Source organism: Dysidea avara, chromosome 13, assembly GCF_963678975.1.
Source record: "Dysidea avara chromosome 13, odDysAvar1.4, whole genome shotgun sequence".
NCBI lineage: Eukaryota > Metazoa > Porifera > Demospongiae > Dictyoceratida > Dysideidae > Dysidea > Dysidea avara.
This window is the reverse complement of record NC_089284.1, coordinates 13,177,554-13,201,330: the sequence shown is the minus strand read 5'-3', so window position 1 is coordinate 13,201,330 and position 23,777 is coordinate 13,177,554. Positions and strand designations below refer to the sequence as shown.

Genomic DNA, 23,777 nt, shown 5'->3' with positions numbered 1-23,777 from the left:
ATGATGCACTGTCTTTGTGCCAATTGTGAAGAAATTTGAAAAGAGTGGGTTAACATTTTAATTTCTTTGATAATTTAGCATGGAATGATCAAAATACTAGAATTTCCTGAGTTAATATCCCAATTTTCCCAAAGCTGATGGAGGTCCAGCAGGTGGTTTAAATTTGAGTAGTCCATAGTATGGAGAAATATTTTGTGGCATAAAATAAACTATAGACCATATTAAGGTTCAGCCAAAAAAGCCACTTATTCTACCAGACTATAGCTATATAGGCAGAATCAGGGGATGAACAAAATCATGTGAAAATCAATTTTCACATTTTTGTTCATGAAATTCTAGATTGTGCAGCCTAGCAAAATATAACCTCACCCATATTCATTCATGATCACAATTACATTTTCACAGATTTGTCTCATTCACTCATGAAATTTGTGAAAATTTTGTTCCTCAATATTTTTAACCTATACAGCAATAGAGCCTTTCTAACATGGCTAGTTTCAGTTTGGCCTGGAGGTTAGCTATAATTACGTATCACCCAATGCAATGTGGCTTGTATTTACACATTGGAATACAAATTGAAATTATAGAACAGTGACACTACATGCATGACTGGACCAAATGGCATAAATAGATTTCTTAGTTAAGAGATTAACCTTGACCGTGGAGCCAATGTCATAAATCGAACGTGCGTCTAAGTAGCTATTAGACCAACCAGCAAGGAACATTTCAAATGTCTTCAAATGCACTTCTATGCTTGCACACCAATTCTACATAAAGCTCTTCCTAAGGTAATTTTATAGATGCGTACATATTCCAAACCATCAACATAGCTGGAAGTGCATGAGTCTAGCATTCTACATAAAGCTCTTCCTAAGGTACGTAATTTTATAGATACGTACATATTCCAAACCATCAACATAGCTGGAAGTGCATGAGTCTAGCAGCAACAGAGATTCCATGCAAATAATCTTATAATTCTTTATACTTCTGTAGGTTCCTTGTTACAACTTTAGCCATATACCCATTTAGTTGATAGAATTATTTGGTTTCAGTATTATATGCCTCTACTGCATATACTGTGCAAGTGCAACCCCTTCCCACCCCCTATATTGTACCCTATATGCACCCAACATATTCCAAACTAAATAAGAAATCATAATTTTGAGGTAAAGTGCTGGAAGGAATTTTACACTTGTGTAGGAAGCATGGTTCCTACACGTGTAGGAAGCATGGTTCCTACACGTATAGTGCTTTATTGAGAATTTTGCCAGAATTTTGTAGGAAATATTCCCACACTGTTGAATTTTGTAAGAAAGATTCCTACACTTGGCATAAAGTGTAAGACATCTTCTTGCAGTGTAGGAATAATTCCTACAAGTGTAGGAATCATTCTTACAAGTGTAGGAATTGTTCCTATAATTCCTACACTTGTATGAATTATTCCTACACATTATGTCATGTGTAGGAATCTTTCTTACAAAACTCAACAGTGCAGGAATATTTCCTATAAAATTTCTTAATGTTGCCCTACACGTGTAGGAACCATGCTTCCTACACAAGGATAAATTTTGGTACATCACAGAAAATTTGCTGTGTTTTTGAGAAAAAATTGCCACATCTTAAAGTTTTGGTTTCTTATTTAGTTTGGAATATGTTACCCTTTGATAGTTCATGGGTCTGCTCCTGATACTCATGCCCAATTGAGGTGATTAGCTGCCAAATTATATGATCACTGAATAAGAAACCTTTCTTTTAACATATTTAAAGTATATGCGTGGACGAGGAAATAATGGCATTTGTTACTTATAAAAATGTCTATAACTTTGGAACAGAGTACGCTATGCACTTTCTGTAAGTATCAACTTGCTCTTTAGAGTAAAAGCATTAATTTGGTACCAAGTTTGTAGATTTTGAGCCATTTATAAGTGAAATAGAGGAAAACTGCCAATTTTAAGTATAAAATTGAATACAAAGGTCAAATATGAGGTGGCTCCCTTTCTGAAAATGACCTTTATGGTATATATAAACTATGTACCAAGTTTCATGCTTTTATCAAAAAGTGCACAAAAATGTACTTAGAGCTCTACTACATCCTTTTCCACACAAGGCAAAAGTTGTAGAAAAATAAAATTAAAAATTTTGCGTCTTTTGCACATTTGGATAAAGGAACAAACCATTAAATATTCTTTCTGTGAAGTTCCCACAGCATCTTTAATTTTGCTAGGAGCAATTAACTTACAAATTGGGTGATTATGTGATCTAAATGACTAAAACTAAGTCTTTAGATAATGATACATGTTATGTAGAAAAGCTTGATTTAATATAACCCAATTTAGTTGTCTGGATTAAGTGGAATGAAATGGTGGTGGAATCAAACTATACATTAAATTTCACCTAGTCATTACCTATTAATAATGATCATCTCTTTATAAAGACCATGTTAATTTAAAGTACTTGTGTATAGATATCTGTATGAATGTTATTTGTGTTTTGTGCTGTTATGTATATTTATGGCAATGGTGTAATGTTATGTGGTAGACATTTGCATGATTGTTTGTTTGTTTGGTGTTGTTGCGTAGAGAAACTAATAATCACCAAATAGGGGCCTTATTTTAAACCTTTGTTAATGTTCCACTATGAAGAATTTGGTGCTGCAAGAGGAATCCCATTATATCATAGAAACAGAGGGAGTCCTATAGTACTCTGATTAAAGATAATGGGCCAATAGTGGTCACTTTTGCTAATGCTGACCAGAGTGGGCAAAATCTATATGCGACTGGGCCTGCAAAAATAGGGCATGTGGGCACATGATTTTTACCTAATTTTTCAAAGTTTCATCACTCATAACTTTTTGTAATTGCAATGCAATTTTCAGCTCTTAGTAAACATTTACCGTATAGCCTAAACATTTCAAGGTTGAGCAGTGTTGCTAAAAATAAAATTTTCACAGATTTGCAAACACTCCCAAAATGTATTAGATTATATGGAGGTCTAAATATTTCAAGGCTAAAATTTTTGCTGATAACCCCCAAAACTGCAATATCAGCGAAAATTTTCCCCTTCGAAATATTTAGGCTATACGGTAATTGGATTTATGTTGTAATCTACAGAATGCAAATAGGGTATTCCAGCACTGAGATATAACCTGTTATGTGAAGAAGTATAGTTTGTGCCTACATGCCCTATTTTCGCAGGCCCAGGCACATATTGTTATTGACGGGTTATACAATCCCATCACAGCCTAATCTATAGAGATATGCACAACTTTACAACCAAAAACATTCTAATAAAAACGTGATGTCACTACGGTGAACGAATGTATTGTAGGTATGCATAGAAAGTGTGAATCGTTACGAGAGTTTCTCCAGAGTTGTAGACTCTTTACATGTATAACAGAGTAACTGGAACAAGGAGCCCCATCTGTAGCTCATGTGGCAAGTTTTAGTCTGAGCCGCATTTGCTACCCGTACTTTTGTATGAGATTCACTATAGTCATTCACCATAATAAATTCTTGGGTACGCTGCTAATCTCATTATGTTATTGATCATTTTTCGTTAAAATAATAAATGTGCATGACCTCTATTCTGCAGACTGGACTGATGGACTCACGGACTGCACAGGAGCAACAGCTAATTCAACATTTTCTTCATTTGTGCATTGTAATCAAGACTAATTCTATGTAAGTATTACCACAAACCAATCAATTCACATTTTCACACGTAGTACTAGATGGGACCACAGCCTCAAGTGTAGCATCTGATATTGGAATACACACTCGTACAAGCCAGCATTTATTTATATATAACAACCAGCTAACCAATCCCACACATGGAACTAGTCTGGGGCACAACCTTAAGTCTAGCTGTCTTTCCCAATTTATTGGAAATGTACAAGACAACCCTGTCTTGGTCACGTGTAAAAAATGGGATAACGTCTCATCAGACAAACTTGAGACAGACGGCCAGACTTGTGGTTGTACCTCTGACTAGTGCAACACGTGAATTGATCAGTTAGCTAGTTGTTATAAAAATTTTTCCACTGATAAGAATGATTTAAAAGAGAATACACACATACAAAAATAAATGATAAATAAAAAGATCAAAGAAAATCAGTCAAGTGTATCAATCCTGCCCTCTGCACAAACAAGATCAATGGTAGCAGATTCTTCGAGTCCAAAGTGATGGTAGATCCTCTCAAACATGTAGCAGCTGAGCAGAGTAGTGAAAAACTCAGCTTACACCTTAACCAGTAAAGGGTCTTACTGTAGGACTGTCCATTTTTTTTCTGACAACTTTTATTAGAATAGCGATAGAGTGGCAATAGCAATAGAGTAGCAATAGCAATAGAGTAGCAATTGTTATAAATGAATGCCATCTATTACGAATGTGTATTCCAATAAATAAATTGGTGCAGACGTTGTACTTGAGGCTGTGGTCCCGTCTAGTATTATGTATGAATTGATTGGTTTGTGGTAGTATTACAATGGAGAAAACATTGAATTAGCTGTTACTTCCCTGAAGTCCATGAGTCTGCCAGTCCAGTCTGCAGAATAGATTTGGCCTCCCATCAAGTCTTTTGTCTGGCATGTACCATACAGAGGGAAACTTTGGCAGAGGAAAAATTTAATGAATCAAGCAGAATGTCACTGTTGGCAAATTGAGTTATCAGGTCAATGCTGACATACTAATATATATCTACACCCTCTGGAATAGTGAATATGGCATGTAGCACTTGTCACTCATCACATTTTGAGGGTTCAAGGTGAGGTTTGAGGATACCGTGTGCACAGTACCTACCTACCTAGCTTAGTAGTCAAGGCAGGCTTGGCTCTAGTTTGATTTTTTTTAAATATTTTTTTAATTTTTTTTCCCCCAGGGTATCCAGCACCCCTTGCCACCACCCTTAGCACTAGATGTTGAAGTGCTAGCCAAATGATAGACTAAAAAATTTATTGGATTAAGGAAAAGGCACCTGACCTTCTATCAGAGCAAGGTCAAGAGCCCTATGGCTGGGCAAGCAATTGCTGAACTCAGCAGTAAAAAACTAAGGCGACAGCATAGCCAGGCCATAACACTACCGTAAGGAACACCCCTTTTCAAAGACAGCAAATAGGCCAGACATTTGTAAACAACATTAGTACACCCACTCATTCCACCAAATGTGGAAAACACTAATGATACAAAAGAGCCCATCTCAACTTCTCTGATCCTTTGCTCATGTTTTAGTTTGATGCCAGTCCCAGTAGCCCTTAGTTGAGCAGAAAATTGTTTAGTTCACGGCTTGGTTCACTGTTTTCTTCACTAGAAAAATAATTCTATGGATGGGAAAAATTTGGCAAATTCATGGGCATTGGTCATTGGCCAAATTTTAACTGTGCCCCCACCCCCTGTGTGTCAGTCATGTGTGACCATTGTCCAGTACATTACTGACTACATATTTTTCCGGTGTGTGTGTTTGCATAGTGTGTATAATATTAACAATTGCTGTATGCTATGGTAGGCAAGTTGCAGTTATCAGTTCTGTTTGATTTTTGTCACATGGTACATGTGGACAATCCTGTCAAGGTTAGCAATCATTTAATGCTGGCCATGTGATCTTGTCAATGGCTCACAGATAGCAAATACAATTGGCACGGTTTCCAGCCAGGCAGCAGTATGAAGACACTGATTTCTTCTGCAAACGCTTGTTCTTATAGCTAATTGTACTTTACTTTAATTAGAGTAGTTTTGTAGTTGAATAAGTATAACGGCTGTTAAAGTTAATATAGTAGTGCACCTTTTAAAAATTTCAAGGAGGAAAAGTGTGCTTCAAATACATTGTGTCTAACAAGTTAAATATATTATTAGCTGAGCAGTCAGCTCTAATAGTGTGCTCAGCTTCTATGCAAACACTCAATTACAAACACAAATTTAAAGAAAGTTAGTACCTATGATGATAGATGAGCATTTTCTGACTGCAGTTATATTAATTTTGGCACTTCGCAGTAAAAATGCATCAACTCATGACGGGTTGATGTGGTATCCTTCTACATTTAATGTGTTCACCTAGGTGGTACAGAGAGAAAATAAAGTTATTGCTACATACTTCAGTAAAATTTATGCAAGCAGTAATTTTGAAAAGCTGTATACCAGATTGTGCAAGTTACACCTCTGTGTATTGTCAGTGAAGCCTTGCTAACTCTCGATATATGACTAGAAGAAAAAAAACATTGCTTTTTAAAAATTTCTACCATGTATGTATACGTATCTATTATAACACAACAATGCCAAAGCCGATTTAGAGATGTACCAATCACAGCCAGATCACGTGCTCTCATCATTGTCACCACAGCAGCAGTTACCATGACAACAAGATGGAATCTTTCATGTAATAGTGATACTTGTACCTTGCTCAGATCTGGTGTGACATGTGATCATGAGGCTATGTATGTAGATGAATTAATGCTGCCAAGAGTATATACTCCCCCATTGTTATATTTTTGATAATACTCATGTCAGAAATGTATAATAATTTATATATAGTTATGTTCATATACCGGTACACAGGCTGTAGTACAACTCCCATTTGCAATCCCCTAGGAACATATATTTAGATTGAGGTATATAATACCCAGAGTTGGGGTAGTTACTTCGGAAAAGTAACTAGTTACGCGTTACTTTTATCCCATGTAGCTCAGTTACAGTTACTGTTCTAAAGGTAACTAGATACTCCGGTTACTAGTTACTTTCACAGTATAAATTATGACTTGTTTTTAGCTTTTGTAACATGAATTTTGCTCAGACATATGCACCATTAAGGGATGCAATACATATGTGCACTTAAAATAACATTTCTGTGGCTGTTTCAGGTCAGTTTTAATTATTGCTATGTCTCATACTCAAGCTGAATCATAGAAAACGTTACACAGAATCTGTCTACTTATTGTGGCTGTAGCATATACGGCACAAAAATTGAGGTGCTCTTGCTTTAAAAGCATAATTAGTTATAGTTACAATTGTAACTTAGTTACTTTTCAGACAATTACTCCAAGTTACTAGTTACAAATCAAGTAACTAGTTATATTACTAGTTACTTTAAAAGTAGTCAGTTACGTAACTTAGTTACAAAAGTAACTAGTAACCCCCAACTCTGATAATACCTACATATATACGTAAGAACAGTAATTTCATAACTTGGTATAATAGTGCCTGTTTATTGTTTATACACAGGAGGCTGGCTGTGCAGTTGTGGATCCATACATGTTAATAATACAAGACCACAGACTTACAACCTGTAGCTATTATAAACATCACCTGGTAGGCTATAGCCAAGTATGTTGACACAGAACACTTACTCTGTGATTAAAATGCTTATTGGTGTGGAAACATCCCGGGGCAGTGTGCACTTGGCATACTCGAGCAGTACACACCCCCGAGGTGCAATCACTACTTACCATGTATTTAGTTTGTGTGCATACAAAATAGACACGACCATAACAATGTTTTCCTAGCTATACACACCACCCTTCCACCACACCTAGCTCTATTGCCTACTTTTTCCTAGTTCTAACCACAATAACATTTTCCACAAAGCATCCAGTCTTTCTAATTATTATGATGCGGGCGGGAGGGCATTACCATTAGGCCATTATAACATTAATACACTGATGTCCAAATTTTCTTTCTTTGGCCACATAACTTAATTATTAGTTTTTCATCCTCCTGCACTCAAAATACCAGTGCGGGAGGGTGGATTTTTATTTTATTTTTTACTAACTAGATGGCTGAATTAGCTTGCTAAAATGACTCAGAATGCAGTTTTCTTAGACTGCTCTAGCAAGGTATCAACTTCAAAAGGTGCTGGATGGCTGCACTAAGCCACCGGTGGTACAAAAAATCCTTGATGAACTAAAAACCAATGTTAATTTGTGGGAGGAAAGGCCACATAAACTTAATTATTAGTTTCTAATCCCCGCCCACATCACCATTTTTCTTACCTGCAATTGTGCTCTATTGACTTCATCATAGCGGGATTTCAGTTGAATGTTGAAAAACTGTCGAAAATAGAAGTAATTTGCCAAGTAAACAACAGTTCTCCTGATGATGCATAGTATAGTGCACTGTAACATTGATTAAAAATTCCATCGTGTTTCAATACAAAATATGACAGTTCAGTATCACGTGTTCTTCTGAGCATGCAGAGTAAATAATGGCTTACCATGCGGTAGCCTAAGAAGGATGCGGCGGTGAATGAGAAACTAATAATCACCAAATAGGGGCCTAATTACACTAAATTTGACTCTTTGTTATGCAAATGTTAGTGCAGAAGCTGGACAAAGCTTCACTTGGCATCATCCTTGTCACTCATGCACGTAATAAGATTAAATGACAAACTTTGTTACCATAAATTTAGGTACCTAAGGTCTGTATGTCTATGACTACAGTGTTAAACCACCCAAGAGTGAATTGTTCTTATTGATACACACACACCTTAGTAATGATTGATGTTTTCCGTCGTTATCATCTTACTAGAGACCGTCAAGTCCAAAAGAATTCCCAGTAGCACTGATGACTTCGCTCATCAGTAGATTAAAGGGCTATTCCTGTCCTAAACGAAGCAGGCGATCTTGGGGCGCTTAAAGGACACATGGCGCATGGCACATAGCAGTTGTCACATAGCGCTAGTCACATAGCGCATAGCGCGACCTCCAGGGCCACCGTAGATAAGCGCCGTGCTGAGAAAAAGCGGTCTGGCCACGCGAGACCCACAAATTTGTATGCGCGCGCCGCAAAGTGATTAAAATAGATCTCGTGATCAGACAAAGAGATCTGTAACGGTCACGATGACGATTATTACCTCGACGATTCCGACGTTTCAGCTCACCATTGGCTAGCTGTTTAACACTACTGCGATTATTTGTGATTCAGAAGAAGTATAGAAAATCTAACACGATGTCACGTGTCTCCCATGTGCAGAGATGAATAGGATTGGAGTACAAGATTGCAACTAATATATTCCAGTTATAAAGTTTATGGAAGTGACGAAGACGAAGGTGATGACACAGCAAACACCGCTAGTAACAGTAATAATGTGGGTAATATTGAATAAGAAGTGTGTACTTATGTGTCAGTACCCAATTACATGTGTTGGGTGTACCCCTAGCTGTCCTCTCTCTTTATTGATGGTAGCTGTTACAGTTACTACAACAGAGAGATCCTTCTCTAGTTTACAAAGTGTTAAGTAGTCTGGTAGTGCATGTTAACTGAACAACTTGTTAATGCATCTGCTTCAGCACACAATAATTTATTGATGATTTAATTGTTAAAGCATTTACATTTAGCTGGAAATAAATAAATATATATGTCAATATAAATAACGATTTTTGTATAATTCGGCAAAGGCCATTCTTCTATTCTAGAGTATACACAAAATATAATACATATTGAGACATTTATACCAATACAATTGCATAAAATTGTGAAAATGTCGTCAGCGTCTGGGGGGCTGTGCCCCCAGACCCCCTGCAAGCGAGTCCGCCTTCCACCTCTGCACCCCTGCCTGAAATATCTTCCTACACCTCTGGATTTTGGCAATATTTACGCGCTTTAGCGCCCCACAGACAATAAGCTTTATCCAAAATGACGTCACGAAATATAAATGGCCGCTCTATTTGGGGGACTCTAATATTTTTGCTGTATGTTTTGATAGTGGAATCCCTTGTGACCGCCTTGTATAATCGACTTGAATAAGTTAATCTCTAAGGTAAATCATCAGTACATTTTAGTGTTCATCAGGGAATGTAGCTATGTCACCTTTTGCTAAATCTGTCTGATTATTGCTGTTTTTCAAACAGGGCCATGGCGTCTAGCGAATCCGAGAGTGAATCGTCTGACCTCGAGGGAGAAGGAAAAGCGGAGCCAGACTATGATACGAAAGTGGTAGTTGCTGAGGAAGTTTACAGAAGAAGAAAATGCCGTGATACGTCTTGGAAGGGTCAGTATTGCTGTGTTCCGCTGTGTCATAGTACGTCAGGGGCGCAAGCAGAGAGAAAGAGTTTAGGATATGGACGGGTTTTGTTTCATTCTTTTCCTAACTGTACCACGGATAAGGAGAGAACTATGAAATGGATTGCAAAGATTAGGAGAGATCCTGGTCCAGATTTTGAAATCAATAGTAACACAAATGTGTATTAATTCTGATCACTTCACCCCAGAAGATTTTTCCTGTGGTGGTACAGATGCACATGCTGCTAGGCGTGTACTGAAAAAGACAGCAGTTCCATCAGTGTTTTCATGGAGCAATACCAAGTCATCTCAGCGCACAACTCAAACTTCTCAAAAAGCAAGGACAGAAATAGAAGTCAATGAACAGGTTGCTCAGTTTCAACAGATGATTTTAATATAAGTGAACAAACTGTCAAAGATATTGAGTGGCCTGGTTGTGATTCGATGAAATCTTTACAAGCTAAAGTTGTTGCATTATCATTGCAGGTGACTGAGCTGCAAGCTAAATATGAAAAGTCATTGTTTCGGCTGGCAAATATAAAACATGATGATGACGAGGTGAAATTTTACACTGGTTTTCCAGACTATGACACTCTGTTCTATTTTTACAAAAACATTTTAGAATCAGATGCAATGGTTATGAGACAGTGGAGTGGAAGGCAATCAAAGGAGACATACATAGAAATAAAGAGTGGCAGAAGCTGCAAGCTTCCTTTGCTTGAGCAATTTTTTTCTGACACTGGTTAGGCTACATCAAGGGCTTTTCAAACGAGATTTATCCAACAGATTTAGTATATCTCAGTCGTCAGTGTCTAGAATCACAGCAACATGGATTAACCTGTTATACCACAGTTTGAAAAGCTTGGAGCGGTATCCTCCATGGCATATAGTTAAAAAGTATATGCCTGAAGCATTCAAGGAGCAGTGTACTAGACTAATAATTGATGCTACTGAATTTGGGATTGAGCATCCTTCTTCATTGGTCTCACAGTCCACTACTTTTTCAGCCTACAAGAACAAAAATACTGTGAAGGTTCTAATAGGCATAATGCCAAGTGGAGCAATTGTTTTTATATCTCTTACATATGAAGGATCCATATTGGAGGGTGTTGGTTGAGTTCAGTGGACTGTTGGAAAAGCTTGAAGTTGGCAATGAAATCATGGCTGACAAAGGCTTTGATATCCAGGATTTGCTTGTACCACTTGGGGTGAGGTTGAACATTCCGCCATTTTTGAAGTCAGGCAGTCAGTTTTCTACTGATGATGTGTTACGTACTAAGAAAGTTGCAAAATTAAGAATTCATGTCGAGAGAGCGATAGGCCGTATCAAAGAATTTCGTATTTTTCACCCAGTCATTCCAGCTACCATGTGGGACTCTACCAATGAACTTGTGTACGTTTGGGCCATGCTATGTAACTTTAGTCCTCTGTTGGTATATTAACTCCAAAATAGTATTATGCTGATTACATGATATGCATGTGTAATTGTAATATCACAAACCATGATCATTTATAATAATGCATGTATAATAAATGCTGTAAATATTGCAACATTGTATTAAGAGATAGCTCTAGAGGATACAAAACACTGTGAAGCTATATCACAAGGTAGAGTTGAGTAATAATGATTACTACCATTGTATACAATGATCAAACAGTCTTTTACTAAATTTTCAGTGGCACAAAGTTCATGAGATGTTATCGGTATGAAAACGCCTCCTTTCATTTTTGGAATTGGAGGTGGCTCTAGAGGAAATTTACGTGCAAACACACTAACAACGGAGTCGGTAATGACTATTATACTTCTTTTTAATCTAATAGCCATCAGTCGCAGCTCAACATCACCACCCCACTCATCTTTATTCAGCACGTGTTGCTGCTTGTCTAACCAGGCTTGTTGTGACAAATTGTTCTCCAACTGGACCTCAGGGTAGTTGAGCATTGGCAAAAGAGTTAGTCGCCTAAGATGTGTACTTACTACATTGTCACCTGTGCTAAAAGTTGTTAATTTTGCTTGGTGTGCAACTGCATGGTAAAGACAACTGCCGTCTCCTTTAACCTGGTGTTTTGTTAGACGTAAATGTTCTAAAACAGTTTGAAGAGATACAGGTTGAGGATTAGTACATGCTTCTACTAACTGTATGTCAGGGTCAAACTGTTCTTTGCATCTCTTTTCGATACTACTCTGAGAGGTCAAAGGAGTGCTGGAGGCAGTTTGCTCAGAACCCTGTCCCTTCTTGGTGCTGCTATACCATCACTTCTTGCTGGTTTGCTGTAGGGTCTAATTTCTCTGTGGGTGAATGTTGTGGTTCCTCTCCACTACTACTCTTGTAGTCTTGCTTCTCCAAATTGACTTTTTGCTCGTCAGCATTGGTCCTAGGGTCCAAGTAGCCATGCACTAGTTTGAGGCAGTCAGGCTCCTTAGAAGTTCCATTCCTTTCTCTACAACCCATCAGAGAGTATTGCATAGATTTTGTCAAGTCCAAGCTGTATTCAGTAGGAGATACTATCAGGTGAGGTGCAACTGACGGCAAAAGCTTTTTGAAATAAAAAGCATGAGCTTTCAAGAGATTGTCACTCATAAAGGTTGAATTGTAATTGATTCTCAGAACAAACGGCTCTTCCATGGGAGACCAAACAACAAAATCACACCATTGAAGGTTAGTAACATACATTTGTGTTTGAACTTGATAAAAATACAAATGCGACTGACAGCTGAATTCGTCCTTCTATGCTTCTCAAGCAAACTCCTTTCACCATCTTACATGCATTCTCAATGAATTGTGTTTCACATACATAAGGACATTTAACTTCTAAGCACCCTCTCTTGTGTATTGGCTCACTGAAATCAGATACAATAGCATCTGGGCTTACTGCTAGCCAAGACATCGAGTGATCAACAAATAGCCCACATGATTCTACGTTTACAACTTACTTTCCCATTCATGTTTTGGTGTTTTACATAACTGACAATAGCTGCCTTTTCGTGCTTCCTTCCATAACATATTGCTGGTGTACTAATAGACTTACAAGATAATTTTCATTTGACAAATGCTACACAACTTGTGGTTGGTCGATGATGACAAACTTCTCTCATTACAGAGGCAGTTATGCGTAGTTTGCGTTCACTGTGCCACTTCTCAGATTCATTCACCGTGCTGGAAGAGAAACCTTCATGCTGATGCTTTGTCTAGACTGCCACATCTGCCACCCTCTTCATCGGTGAATTCAGCAGATGATCAACAAGTGTATAGTGTTCCTAGTACAACCAGTGCACCAGTGATCATTAGCAGCTTGATTGAATCCAGTCCTAGGAACTTGGGTGTCTCTGATACTATGGCAGCAGAACAGCGTAAAGATCGGGAGATTAACATGGTAATTGCTTACCTGGAAGATGGTATTTTGCCCATAACAGAGCCCCTTACCCGCAAAGTGATGGTTCAAGTTCCCTCCATGACTCTGGAAAAGGGTATACTGTATTACATTGACATGAAACAGAATTGTAAGCGTGTTGTTGTACCACACCACTTGCGGGATACACTTATGTCGGAGTACCATGGTGGTGTTATGGCCGGGCACTTCTCAGGAGTACAAAACACTTGTCAATCAATGGTACTGGGAGAGGATGTACACTGATTGTGTAGCTCATTGCAAGGTCTGCCAACAGTGTGCAGTCACGCAAGGTACAGGTAGAAAAGTCATTCCTCCTCTTAAGCTGATCCCAGTCAGTTGTGTGTTCCAAATTGTAGGTGTGGACATCATGGAGTTGCCGAAAACTGATAACGGTAACCGCAATGTAGTGATTTTCCAGGATTTCCTCTCAAAATGGCCAATGGTATTCCCTGTTGCAGACCAAAAGGCACTAACCCTGGCTAAACTGCTAGTACAAGAGGTGGTACCATTCATGGGAGTGCCAGAGGCTCTATTATCAGACAGGGGTACAAACCTCTTGTCTCACTTAATGCTGGATGTCTGTGCCCTGCTAGGTATCCAAAAACTGAATACAACAGCATAATACCCACCGTGCAATGGCCTCGTAAAGAGATTCAACCGCACGTTAAAAGCAATGCTACGCAAACAAACCATCAAATATGGTGCGCAGTGGGACTATTTCCTGCCAGGTGTGCTGTGGGCATAAAGAAATACCCCTCATGACACCACTGGGGAGAAGCCATCTTTTCTTTTATTTGGTATTGATTGCCGTAGCCCAACTGAGGCAGCATTACTTCCACCAACTAATTCAGATCCTATTGCTGACTTCACTGATTACAGACAGGAACTAGTCTACACTCTTTCATCTGCTAGACTGGAAGCAGCTACACATCTTCGCAATGCTCAACAGAGGTACAAGAGCCATCATGGCAAGAATGTACACAGCATTGATCTTAAGATTGGTGATTGGATTTTAGTGTACTTCTGAATGAGGACTCTGGAAAGAATCACAAGTTGTCTTGCCCATGGCGTGGGCCTTATCATGTTATTGAGAAAAGAGATCCTGATGTTACTTTATGCAAAGTGTACTTTCCTGAGCATGGCAACATTCAAGTGCACCAGCAGCACATTTAACTGTGCCCTTTCCAATTTCCAGCAGGATATTACTGGTATGATGCAAAGGCTGTGGGGCCTGGACATCCCCCAAAATGGGTTGATCGGATATTAGCAGCACATGGACCATCACATGATATGGTAGAAATGGCAGATCCTTTAACTGAGGCACTAGATGACACAGACTATTCAGGTGATTCTGACAATATGTCACTGTAACAGTTAGGGCTGAGCGATAGTGTGATATATCGCGATAGTAAATCACTATCGTTATCGCGATAGTAGGGATATCACTATCGTGATAGTTATGATAAGCTCAGATCTGTATTAAAATGGTATTAACAACCCTTCTATACTGTTTTACAGTTGGTATTACAGTGAAACCTCGTTAATAGGGCCACCTATGGGACCCATGATAAGTGGCCCTATTACTGAGGTGGCCCTATTACTGAGGTGGCCCTATTACCAAAAACCTTATTAATGCAGCCATAAAACAAAATGGCCTTATTATTGAGGTTTTCAACAAACCAGCAACTGTAACATCAGTATACAATTGATCTAACTAAACACACTATGTAGAGTTTATCACAGAGAAAGGTAGGAGCATACGATGTACCAATCATTCCAGCAATACTTGAGACATAATGGCTGGAAAAGCATGAAGTATACTGCCAGAATAATGGGTACCGCTTTCAGTAGTTAAAATGTGCACTTAAGAGCAGCAACTTTTGCAGTGATACCTTGACTGCCTGCTCAGCTGGCCTCTTTACTGAGGGAACATTGTATTAGTTTTGCCAGTTTGGTCCAGTGGTATGTGGCCACTGGCCTTTATAATGAGGTGGCCCTATTAACGAAAATTAAATAAATGTAACATAATGGAAAATATGTTTGGACTTGCTGGACCTGGCCACTATAATGAGGTGGCCACTGAGTGAGGTTTCTCTGTACCAGCTTTCTTACAAAGGAGTGGCCTGTAAAAGCTATACCAAAAATCCATATTCATCGGCCACCCATGCAGTTAACTAACAAATGTTCTGTGCATGCAAAATAACTTTCTATATGATTGCAAATCATAGCTATACAACTAAGACTTTGTTAAGAGCAAAGTGTTTCATAAACTATTGGGATAGTATTCACTATCGCGATATTTAATGAGTAATTATCGTGACAGTAAAATTTTTACTATCGCTTAGCACTAGTAACAGTACAGCCAGATGATGCATCCAATATTGTGTCAGTTCATGAAGATAATGAGGATGGAGTGCATCAAGAAGTTGATGAGGATAGAGTGCATCAAGAAGTTGATGAGGATGGAGTGCAGCAGCAGGAGCTAGCTAACACATTGAATACAACAGACCAAACTACATCAATAGGTGTTAAGAAAGATGTACTAAAGACCCGTACCAGAACCATTGTTCCTCCCCCCAGATATAGAACATGAAACACTTAAGGACAAGCTTCTTTAACAGGGTGGGTGATGTAACAGTAACACATTATTATTATTATTATTATTATTATTAATAGTAACTCTTTTAAATACTGTATGTTGATGTACGCATGCGCGTGTGTTGAGTGTGTGCTTTAATAAGAAGGTTTTGTATGTTCCTCGTGGTGAATACAAACGTCGTGGACGTTTCACAATATATACCATACCAGGGATTGGAACCAGAGCCGGAAATTCAATGCAAAAGCGCAAGCCGGAGGGGCTATGGGGACTGAAGTCCCCCTCCTTCACTTTAATAGACTTTACTTGATCAATGTGCTGAAGATTATCATGAACTTTTGTCTTAGCATAGTATTAATAGTAGCTACAAATACTCATTAAAATCACCTTATAAGGCCACATAAACTTAATTATTAGTTTCTCATCCCCGCCCACATCAGCATTTTTCTTACCTCATCAAGGATTTTTTGCACTACTGGTGGCTAAGGGAGCCAAATTAGCACCTTTTATAGTTGGTACCTTGCTAGAGCAGTCTAAGAAAATTTCATTTTGAGCCATTTTAGCTAGCTAATTCAGCTATCTAGTTAGTAAAAAATAAAATAAAAATCTGCCCTCCCGCACTACTATTTTGTGTACAGGGGGATGAGAAACTAATAATTAAGTTTATGTGGCCTAACTGTGACCATATATTTAGTAGAGTGGCTAAGCAACAAATGTTGATGAAATCGTTCACTTTGTGATAGCTAAAAGGCAGTAAAAGCACCAATTTTCTGTGGAAGCTGAGTATAAAGGTATAGTCTACTAAACCATTTGAGATAGGCCTACATGCAGTGCCACGTCAAAATCACTGCCTTATATATAGGACATCATGTGTTTGAAATCTTTTAATCAAGGTGATGAACCCATTTCTAGCAAGTCAGGAAACCATACAAGTGTATTCAAAATCTTTAGTTTTGCTTAAATAGCAAGAATTAATGTCAAATTTACAGGTGCAAAATCAGAAATCTTTCAAGATGTGGCAAAATAAATTTTGAACACTTCGCTCTAATGGAGCCACTTTAATATGCATGATATCAACGCTCCATGCAATTTAACTCAGGGACGGATCCAGGGATTAGAAATGTTGATTCTCCCTCTGTCAATGATTTTAAAAACACTGCTGGACAGACATTAGGCCATCATTATTAAATTCCTTGTTTCCCGGCACCGCCCGCATCAATTTTTAAGCAGCTGCACCAAATTTTAATTATTTGATTATAGATCACGTAAATGAACTATTTCATGATAGAAGGAGGCACAGAGTGACTGACTAAGCTTTAAGGTAAATGTATTAACTGTGCATATAAACATAGTATGAGCTAAAATGATGGAAGTCCCTCCACTCTTGTTCCACAAGGTGCATAGGTGTACAAACCAGGCAGCCTTCTAGTCTGGTGGCGCCTGCCCTTCGCATGTAGATGCGAAGGGGCGGGCATCGCCAGACTAGCAACCTTCAAGATCGAGATACGGTACTCTAATAGAGCAGTCAGAGACTGAAATAGCTAACAAGAGTCAAGTGTATAATCAATAATTACCTCCTGCCTGCATCACTTTTTGTTCCATAGGGTGATGGGAAACAAGCAATATAATAATGATGGCCTTAGAGTAATTGCTTAAACTCAGCTTATTTGATTTTGTATAGTACAAGGGCATAGCTAGAAATTTTAAGTACGTAGGTGAGGCAGACCTTGCAGTGCTTATGAATGATGCATGCACTCTAGTGTGTAAGTACTGCTAGAGTTGGGAAATATTTCAATATAATTAAGGTATTAATACACACCGAATGGCAATTTTGGTATTGCAATAATTGAAATATTGCAAGTACCGAGAGTAATTGCAGGATACCGTTGACATAAAAATTACATGAGAGCCATCCAAAGTATTTTATTAATGTCAGACTGATTTGTAACTTCAAAATACTACAATTTTTCAGTGAATATTGATATCGTAGTTTTTACATACCTCCTTGCTTCAGTTTAATGTCCATTAGATGTACATAATCACAATGCCAATTGCAAAAATAACTTCAATTATTTCATTAATACCGTATTGATTCTTAGAATTCTCAATGCCATCCATCACTATACTAAGTACTGCTAGGGGAGTCTGGAGGCATGCCACCCCCCTCCCCCCAGGACATTTTTTAAAGAGTTGCGAGATTGAATCTGGAGGTAAACTATTATTGTGGTAATTGCAAAGAATGCACATATGGTATTTTATGCATGTAGCTCAGACCTTTACTTAGCAGGGGCGGATCTAGGGGGTGGGCTTTGGGGGCTGAAGCCCCCCCCCCCCCCCCCCCCCCCTTCACTTTTAGGCTTTACTTGATCAATATGTTGAGGATTATAATGAAATTTTATCTTAGCATAATTATATGATCCCTAATAATACAAATACTCATAAACTCACCTTATAAACATCTTTCCAAGGCATTATTAGTAGATTTATGTTAAAGGTTATTCAAAAAGGACCCGGATCAGCATTGGAGGTGTACAAGATCGAGATACTCTAATAGAACAGTCACCTAACTACTCTAATAGAACATTCAGTGTAAGTATAAAAGTTGGTTCTGTTATGGAATTTTTCCAAATCTTCCTGTGCCCATAGTGCATTGGTCTGTTTGAAAGGCTTGTTCATCTACTTGTGTAGTTATTACCGGTACTGGTATACTTAATTCAGGTACACAATTTCCATTGAAAATGCTCTCAGATTCAATCTCGTATCATGCAAATTTCAAAATTTTCCAGTTTCAACATTATTAATCTATCATGCATGCAATTGTGAGAGGGTGCATCATGTGCTTGGTTGTCTGAACCTACCCAAATCTTTCCATTTGCAAATGCTGCAGAGAGCCATATATATCTAAAGGCAGTATATAAAATATCTACAGGCAGAAATATGCATTTTATGTGGAAATGTCTCCACATTGCAGTATTTTAGCATCTATTTTTTACAAATTTCCTGGGGGGGGCATGCCCCCAGACCCCCCTAGTTCCAACATGCTTTGCATGCTGGGAGGTGTGCTCCACACACCTCCACCCAAGAGATTAGTACCTTGAGTTAGCCCCCCCCCCTTTTATAAATCCTAGATCCGCCCCTGCTTAGCATGCAAAATATGTCAATCCAGTATCTGGGGTATGCTCCCTAGGAATTTTAGACCATCTGAGATTGATTGTGAGCAATTTAAGTAGTTTGTCAATACTATTATATTAAAAATTTGCTTGACTATTGTATTAGGGTGAGTGCTCTTTTAGAGTATATCGATCTTGCTTGACCAGTTTCTGAAAACCTCAGTAACCCCCTGGATGGACTCTTACTATGTGCAATATGATTGAATAGCATTATAGACTTTGTTAATGCGAACTTTCAATGCATCTAAAAGGTCAAATGTAGCTCTCAGTGCAGTCACCAATATTTGATGAGGCAACTGCCTCACCTGTCCACATTGTAGCTACACCTCTGTAGTAAAAATATTAGAATAGCTAAGTACATAATTTGTCTATGGATGTACAGGCACAAGCTTTTATCCTTAAAATACAAGAGGGGGTAAAATACAAGAGGGGGTGCACCAGATGAAGCTGGGGGGCCAGAAGTTATAGTATGGCATACACAAGACCATGCATGTGCATTTCATTTACAAAATCTTAGCATGCTATAAGTGTGCCTATTCATGGGATAGTACTGTAGATCTTATTATTCATATTTAGCAACTATGGAGGATTCTCAATAGTGATATGTGTGGTGACTGTTCTATTAGAGTATTTTACTGACTGCTCTATTAGAGTATCTCGATAAGTTGTTTTTTGAAAGGGGGAGGGGGCACGTGCCTCATGTGCCTCCCCCTTGGATCCGCCACTGTTAACTAACTTTCACCCTGTACTACAAAATACAATATAATGCTATAGCTACTCTTATGCATGTGCTTCACTTGCACACTATTATATTCTGGGACTGACGATCTCCCTCCAATTGATTCTTTTGTATATGTGAAATGGCTAGTGATGAACCACCTGGAGCTCAAATTTACCAGCATTTTTGCAAGATGAGGATATTGTTCATGAAATAGTCAATCTCAGGAAAGTTATTGTGCCCACACCTCAGTTTTACAGACAACTGATGATAAGGTTGCTGATTTAGACCTTTCTTTCTCAAGCCAGCTAAATGTGTTTCTTATCTTTTTTACAGTTTCAAGATAATTCCTCAGGGTAACGAGAGTATTTCTTTATCCAAGGGTGCTATCAGATCCATTGTAGAAGGTGAGACCAAATTTTTAGGCAAGTTTATTGGTGTGTCTTTAAGTGCTGCTAAAAGGGCTGCAGGTGTATGGATAAAAACTCACCTTGTACTGGTTTATTGTCTACTACTGACGCTCTCCAGATTAGATGGCTGCCCTGTAGTATTGACTCAACAATGCCACACATACCGACGTGACCAGGTTCTACATCTTCTGGCCTCTAATCAGTTGTTCATGTATTCATGTGAATGCTGACCTACCAGACTTACGTGCTAGTGAAGGTCCTCAAGCAACTGTCCCATCATACCTGTTGATCACACCAGATATTGTTCTCTACAATTGTGAAACATCCACTGTTGCTTTACTGGAACTGACTTTCCCCTTGGAATCTGAACATCACATTCAAACAATGACTAGATCTAGGAAGCAAAATAGGACCAAGCTGCTTGCAGAATTTGATCATTACAGATTGATAACTATTATGAAACAGTGGAAATTAATATGCAAGAGCATTCAGAATTCAAAAGTTTTTCTGACTTCATTCAGTTGTTTGTTACCACCAAAACTTTCATTTGACACTCTTGACAATGCAGCTAATACATGTATATCCTACCCACAAAAAAAATTCTTGGCCCAGTACAGTTCTCCTCAAGGTATATATGCTTGTTGACCCTTCAATTGAATTTGGTACCAGGCATGATTACTGTACTATGCGTGAGAATGGATGACAAAAGCTTAGACATCTTTTTGATATGAGACTGGAAAATTGTGGAATGAAGTGCCAGAAGAAGTAGCTATGCCATCTATTTTTTCTACTACAGCTTATGATTATTTTTTAATCTCTATTTGTTAAAATTAGGTGTATGCATGTTGTGTGTCTGTATATTCATGTTGCATTTGCATGTGGTTGTATATTTCTTATATATGCATGTGTTGTAAACTCTGTGTGTGTAGCTATGTTGTGTGTATGTGTATACTCCAGTGTGGAAGAATTGCTAGTCCAACACTGGAGTTTAAACTAATAATCAATCAATAAATCTGCAGTAAATGGACACCTTATAGTTTATGTATGTAATAATGTAACAAATTTTCTATTTTTGTAGCTTAGGTTTTATCTTAGTTTACTTTTTTTGAACCTTGCCACATGCCCGTACAGATTTCCTTATGGAGTCTGGTTGTGGTTGCACAAGACCAAGGTCTCGTCTTAATATTGTAATGCATTTAGTACATGTTTCCTCATTTAATAATGATGGTTCTTTCTGCTAGTTACAATGGAGACCTTCCACTTTAAATCTGTGCCAGTCATCCTCTCAGCTTCTTTCTGGATCAACGCATAGATCATATGTGTGTAGCTAGTTACTTCCATTTAATATCCCGAGCACTAGCTGTCTTGTTTCCATTGTACACTTGTGACAATGTCAGTTACATGCATTTGTAAAAATATACTTCATAAAATGGATGCTAATTAAGCTCCACATAACCATCTCACTAAAATTTGTGACACTATGTAATATATACCATAGGAGGATTGGTGGGGGCTTGAATGGGAGTTAAACTGTAACACGTGTAACCCAGCAGAAAAAAGGATGTGGGGTACAGTTAGAGTACTCCTGGGATTAGCTAAATGGAAGCAATTTGATAGAAAATGATGCAATTGAAAAATGCAGCTCTTGCTGCCTGTAACTGAATGAATATCTGACAATAATACTATAACTTGTTTGATAAAAGATGCAGCCTTATGCCTGACTGCTTGAGTCAATTATACTGGCATAATATAAGTGGATAAAACAAGAAGGGATGATTATATGGCATGATAAGCAATACAGTACAGCTGTGTGTAGCACCTGTGTATTGAGTGCAATCAGTGCATACTACACATTCTTCTGCATGTGATATGTAGATGATAGTTTAGCATTGAATAAATAAATGTGAAGTATCATCTACTGATCACATGCCCCACAGGAAGAAACAATTGCACATTATTCTACTGCATGTGATATGCAGGGGATGATAGTTTAGGTTTGCTCCATTAACATCTTCTACTGATCATATGCCCCACAGGAGAAAACAATATAGCAAGCTGTACTACATTTTAACTACTTGCTATATATTAAATAGCCATGTTATTATTCATAATTTTAAAAATTTATGTAACTAACATTATGCCCCTTTAAAGTTATAATACTCAGTGTTATAACTTTCAAAAGGCTGTGACATAATGGTATGTGGGTGTACTTTAAAAGGATGAGTCAATTTTGATTTATATACCATATATGCATGGCATTATACATTTGGCATAATTGTCAGCAAGAGTGACTGTAGGGTCATGTATATGGACCCCATTCACCCACTTTGGATCACTGTGAAGTTCAGTCAAGTTCAATACAGTCTTGGTGAGGGTATGGAAGATGAGGGTAGTGGATATGCACAAGTTGAACTAACGTTTAGCAACCCATCAATGAGCCCCAGAATCATGTGATACTTACTTCCTTCAGATTGACTCTTACAAGTGATGAGAAAGTCTAAGTATACTGTAGTTCCAAGCAGCGAGCTAAGCATCACAAACCAAAAAATGCCGCTGAAACAGCCAAGCTGTGAAAAGGGGTGTGGCCCAAAAAAAACCAGGGTGAAAAAGATGGGAAATCCAAGATGGTGTCAAGTGTCAAGCAACAATTTAGATGGATTTGGTGCCAAGAGTGGGCAGTACCAAATTCACCTGAATTGTCATTATTAAAAATTTTGCCATTAACCTACCATCACAGCCGTTTCTTGGCTGCCACCTTGGATTTCACATCTTTTCTCACCCTGACTTAACTACATCCTTTTCACAGCTTGGCTGATTTGGTATAGCTTCTCTTACTTGTCTTTTTTTCTTTACTACAGAAAAGAGGAAAAGATCAAAAGCTGTAAAGGAAGAAGAGATCAAAAGCTCCAATAATATCAAAAGACTGATTTTTTGGGATCATTGGCAATATTAAGGAAAGTGTTATCACTTTAGTACCTGTTATATACTTACTGACTGATAGTATACAATGTATGCTAGAGTTTTTTATTATCTTGAGCAGCTAAAAAAATGATCAGTATAGATATTGAAGTCCCACAGTTCTTTTACCTCAGAATTTTCCACAACAGCAGTTGGAAAGTGATCCCAGTGTAATTGCACAACACAGATTGACTATAACATTTTAAAAAGCTCCAATTATTATTATTATGCGATTGCTAATGGCTAACAAAAAATGCATATGTCATCATCGTCAACCAGATAATTTATAGTCATGGTAGACAAACACCACAAGATGGTGCAGATCATATAGGCTTACCTTTTTTGTATTCACCTTATCATTGTTGTGACTAAAGAAATAATAATAATAGGTGCTTATAGGTCTTCAATTGATAAGCGCTGCATAGAGAATAGGGTGGTCATGCACGCAAGACTATCATAGGTGGTGGACAAGAATGATATTAATTTGTGATGTCACGAATTAAGAACATTACCATTGTAGACATTTCTTGGCCGCCACCTTTGATATC

At 38.1% G+C, this 23,777-nt stretch overlaps 1 protein-coding gene across 1 annotated transcript; it reads left to right on the top strand.

Annotated features, from left to right (window-relative positions):
* The first annotated feature begins 9,837 nt into the window (after positions 1-9,837).
* LOC136242257 (uncharacterized) lies at positions 9,838-11,426 on the top strand. Its single transcript, XM_066033672.1, has 5 exons — positions 9,838-10,153; positions 10,197-10,351; positions 10,471-10,643; positions 10,837-11,017; positions 11,076-11,426. The coding sequence occupies exons 1-5, from the start codon at positions 9,838-9,840 to the stop codon at positions 11,424-11,426; spliced, it is 1,176 nt and encodes a 391-aa protein (XP_065889744.1).
* The last annotated feature ends 12,351 nt before the right edge of the window (positions 11,427-23,777 follow it).